The sequence below is a fragment of the Haliotis cracherodii genome, unplaced genomic scaffold, assembly GCF_022045235.1.
Source record: "Haliotis cracherodii isolate W230 unplaced genomic scaffold, xgHalCrac1.p SCAF_9, whole genome shotgun sequence".
NCBI lineage: Eukaryota > Metazoa > Mollusca > Gastropoda > Lepetellida > Haliotidae > Haliotis > Haliotis cracherodii.
The window spans coordinates 8,858,699-8,861,626 of record NW_027266343.1 but is presented as its reverse complement, the minus strand read 5'-3'; the positions used below and the strand labels follow the sequence as shown (position 1 = coordinate 8,861,626).

At 37.0% G+C, this 2,928-nt stretch overlaps 1 protein-coding gene across 1 annotated transcript; it reads right to left on the bottom strand.

Moving 5' to 3' along the window:
• Positions 1–1,648: 1,648 nt before the first annotated feature.
• LOC139451692 (RNA-binding protein 12-like) lies at positions 1,649–2,426 on the bottom strand. Its single transcript, XM_071233010.1, has 2 exons — positions 2,114–2,426; positions 1,649–1,755 (listed from the first exon to the last, which is right to left on the bottom strand). Exons 1-2 carry the CDS (start codon positions 2,424–2,426, stop codon positions 1,649–1,651), a joined length of 420 nt encoding a protein of 139 aa, XP_071089111.1.
• Positions 2,427–2,928: the final 502 nt, after the last annotated feature.

The following is a 2,928-nucleotide window of genomic DNA, read 5'->3' as shown; positions in this document are numbered from 1 at the left end:
GGGTGAAAAAATGAAATTTCCCCTTAAGTTTGCTTAAATTATTAATGTAATTAATAATAATTTTCCGAGATTTCAACACATTCAAGCAAATATTTTAAGTTTTTGAGAATGAACGGTGTCTTAATTGCACTTGTCACAAATACTTTCTGTGAATATAAAGGCAATGCTTCCTTGGTTGTATTAAGAACTATGGTTAATCTTTGAGACATGGATTCGGTGAGTACATTTGCTGGATCCAGTAATATATATCTCTGTATACAGATATTATTGAGCTTTGGAATCCAGTACGAAAGAGAAATTGACAAGTATGCAGGCCAAAAGTTGATCCCATATATCGGACCGGGTAGACAATTTTACCTGTCCCGTGCTTTGACATGTCAGCATCACAACTTACTCAATTTTGTTTGTTTGTAACACCGCACTCAGAACTATTGCAGCTATATGACTTCTCCAAGATAAAGATGGTTGATGATTATCGTGTATTTTAATCTGTATAACATGACGGGTTTCTTTCAATGTAGATCATTCAACGGCTACAACTTTTAAGCCCATTTGCAATTTGACGCAACATATATGTGCTCTATAGTGTCAGTTTATTTTGCTGTCCCAAACCATTCATCTCCCCCACAACTAAACCTATATTTCATATAACACTGCAAAAAGTGCATTCAGCATTCGTGTATTTTCATTTTGATTACATTGACTGATTCCCTTTATACGGCCATTTTCTCAGTAGATCAGTCAGCAGACGATTTAATACACCTGGCATTTCCTATTGTATGACACGTTTATGTACTTTATGATACATCTAAGCAGTTTTTATTCAACGACTAAACCAACATCACAAGGCATGCTTTCTTGTTTCCGTTTATCAAACTTATGAAAGACTGAATGAATGAACTAATCAAACGTACAAGTCTTACAGAAAGAGTTTGCGAACAAGAATCAAATTACATGCAAGAGGAATAAATATAAACACAGGGATTAAAATGAAAGTTAAGCAAGTTCTTTAATATAATTACATTATGTTATATATTCAATCATGATCTCTTACTCCAATTTTGTTTCTGAATTGTCTGCACCACCTCCGTGCTCGTGGGTTTCACCAAATTGAAAAAATGAAGTGACAAAACTCTTTCCATACCCAATAGAAATCTCTGCATAAAGCAGAGTCGACAGTACGATGCCAACTATATCATGAGAATATGTTTATGAATCACTATCAAATAGTAATGATACCAGGTGTCCGCGAAAAGGTGAGCGTTTCCTGCCCCACTGGTGGCACCCGTCACAAACACATGCAAAGGCAAGTCAGTTGTTAAGTCCGATATATATCTATATCTCCGAGTGAAATCATCATGATGGACGTGTGTTACCGTGTAGTGTACTGGTCATGTATGGATTGGAAATCATTGAACATACAACACATTAATATACTGTAAGGATATTTATTAACAGTTATACATATAAGCGATTACATCCCAAACATCTTTGTTGAGAATGCAAAACATGTCAACTTTAAAGACACAACTGCTTGAAGCAATACTGACAGTATCTGACACCAACACTATCAATGCAAAACTGGCTGAACCAGAATGGATAGCCCTGCTTTTGTTTCATCCCGAACTAAGACACTGTTTCTGTTCATTTAGAGTATCATGTAGGTGGGGTCAACAGCAGTTGCGGCAATAGTCGTGGGAGCAGCAGCAGAGGGGGCAGCAGCAGCATTAGCGTCGAGATCAACATACACAGGACCTGCAGGAGACAAAATACAATTAACTGACTTTGACACGATACCTAATGCATTTTTGTACAAACACATCAACACTGTAGTCATGTTTCTGATCTACTGCTGGTTTCTTTTGTATCAATTGCATAAGCATCGAGATAAAATAAAATGAACTGACTATTAAGCCATGTTTCTTATTTACTGTATGTTCATTTCTGTAAATTTATAAAGACATCGAGATCGTACCAGAACCAGAATCTGTAGAATAGAAAATAAATAAATAGGAGATGTATTACTTGATAATAAACCTTGAAACACATCAGCAAGGTTGTCCGTGTTCTCATTACTGTTAGCGGTTCTATCACAATGCAATAATGCACTTACCATTACCATTGGATTGAATGGCACCAGCGCCCTGTAACCCTGGATGGACTAATCCTTGGTTGGGGAGCCCTGAGCCAAGACCAAGAGGGGAAACACCAAGTCCGTAAGGGGAAATTCCATGTCCGAGAGGAGGAATCCCAAGACCGAAGGGGTGAATTCCAAGACCAAAGGGGTGAATTCCAAGGCCGAAGTGGGGAATCCCTAGGCCGAAAGGAGGAATGCCGATCCCACCGAAAGGAGGGAAACCAATTCCAAAACCGTGCGTTCTTGTTATGGCAACAAGGCAGACAATGGTGACAGCAATTACCTTCATGGTTTATTAGAATCTGGGAAGTAAGAGAAAATGTACATGTGTTAATTGAAACAGTGAAATATTTATTGACGTCATTTCTTTGTTGAAGATGATTTACAAATTCAAATGAAGGACATACTGTAAACAATTTTAGCTTTCTTCACTGAGAACTAAAACTATATTAACAAAGGCCACTTTATATTCAACTCCATCCTAAATTTTAAACGCATATTTACATGTTATCAAACACGTTTGTATATTCACATACACACTGACTTTGACAACTCAAAACGTTGTAATATCGCCTTTGTCCGAATGAAATAACAATCACCCAGAAACGTCCACTTGTTCCCATCACTGCATATTAAGATGTTTTAGAAAATGCAATGATATGTATTCCGTCATAAACAGAGCGGTAAGAATTATATAAATAATTATATTCTTGCACATGGATAATCCGTGAGAAGGATCCGGTTCCATATACCATGCAAGTACTTCATGTGAACATGAAATGAAATTAATA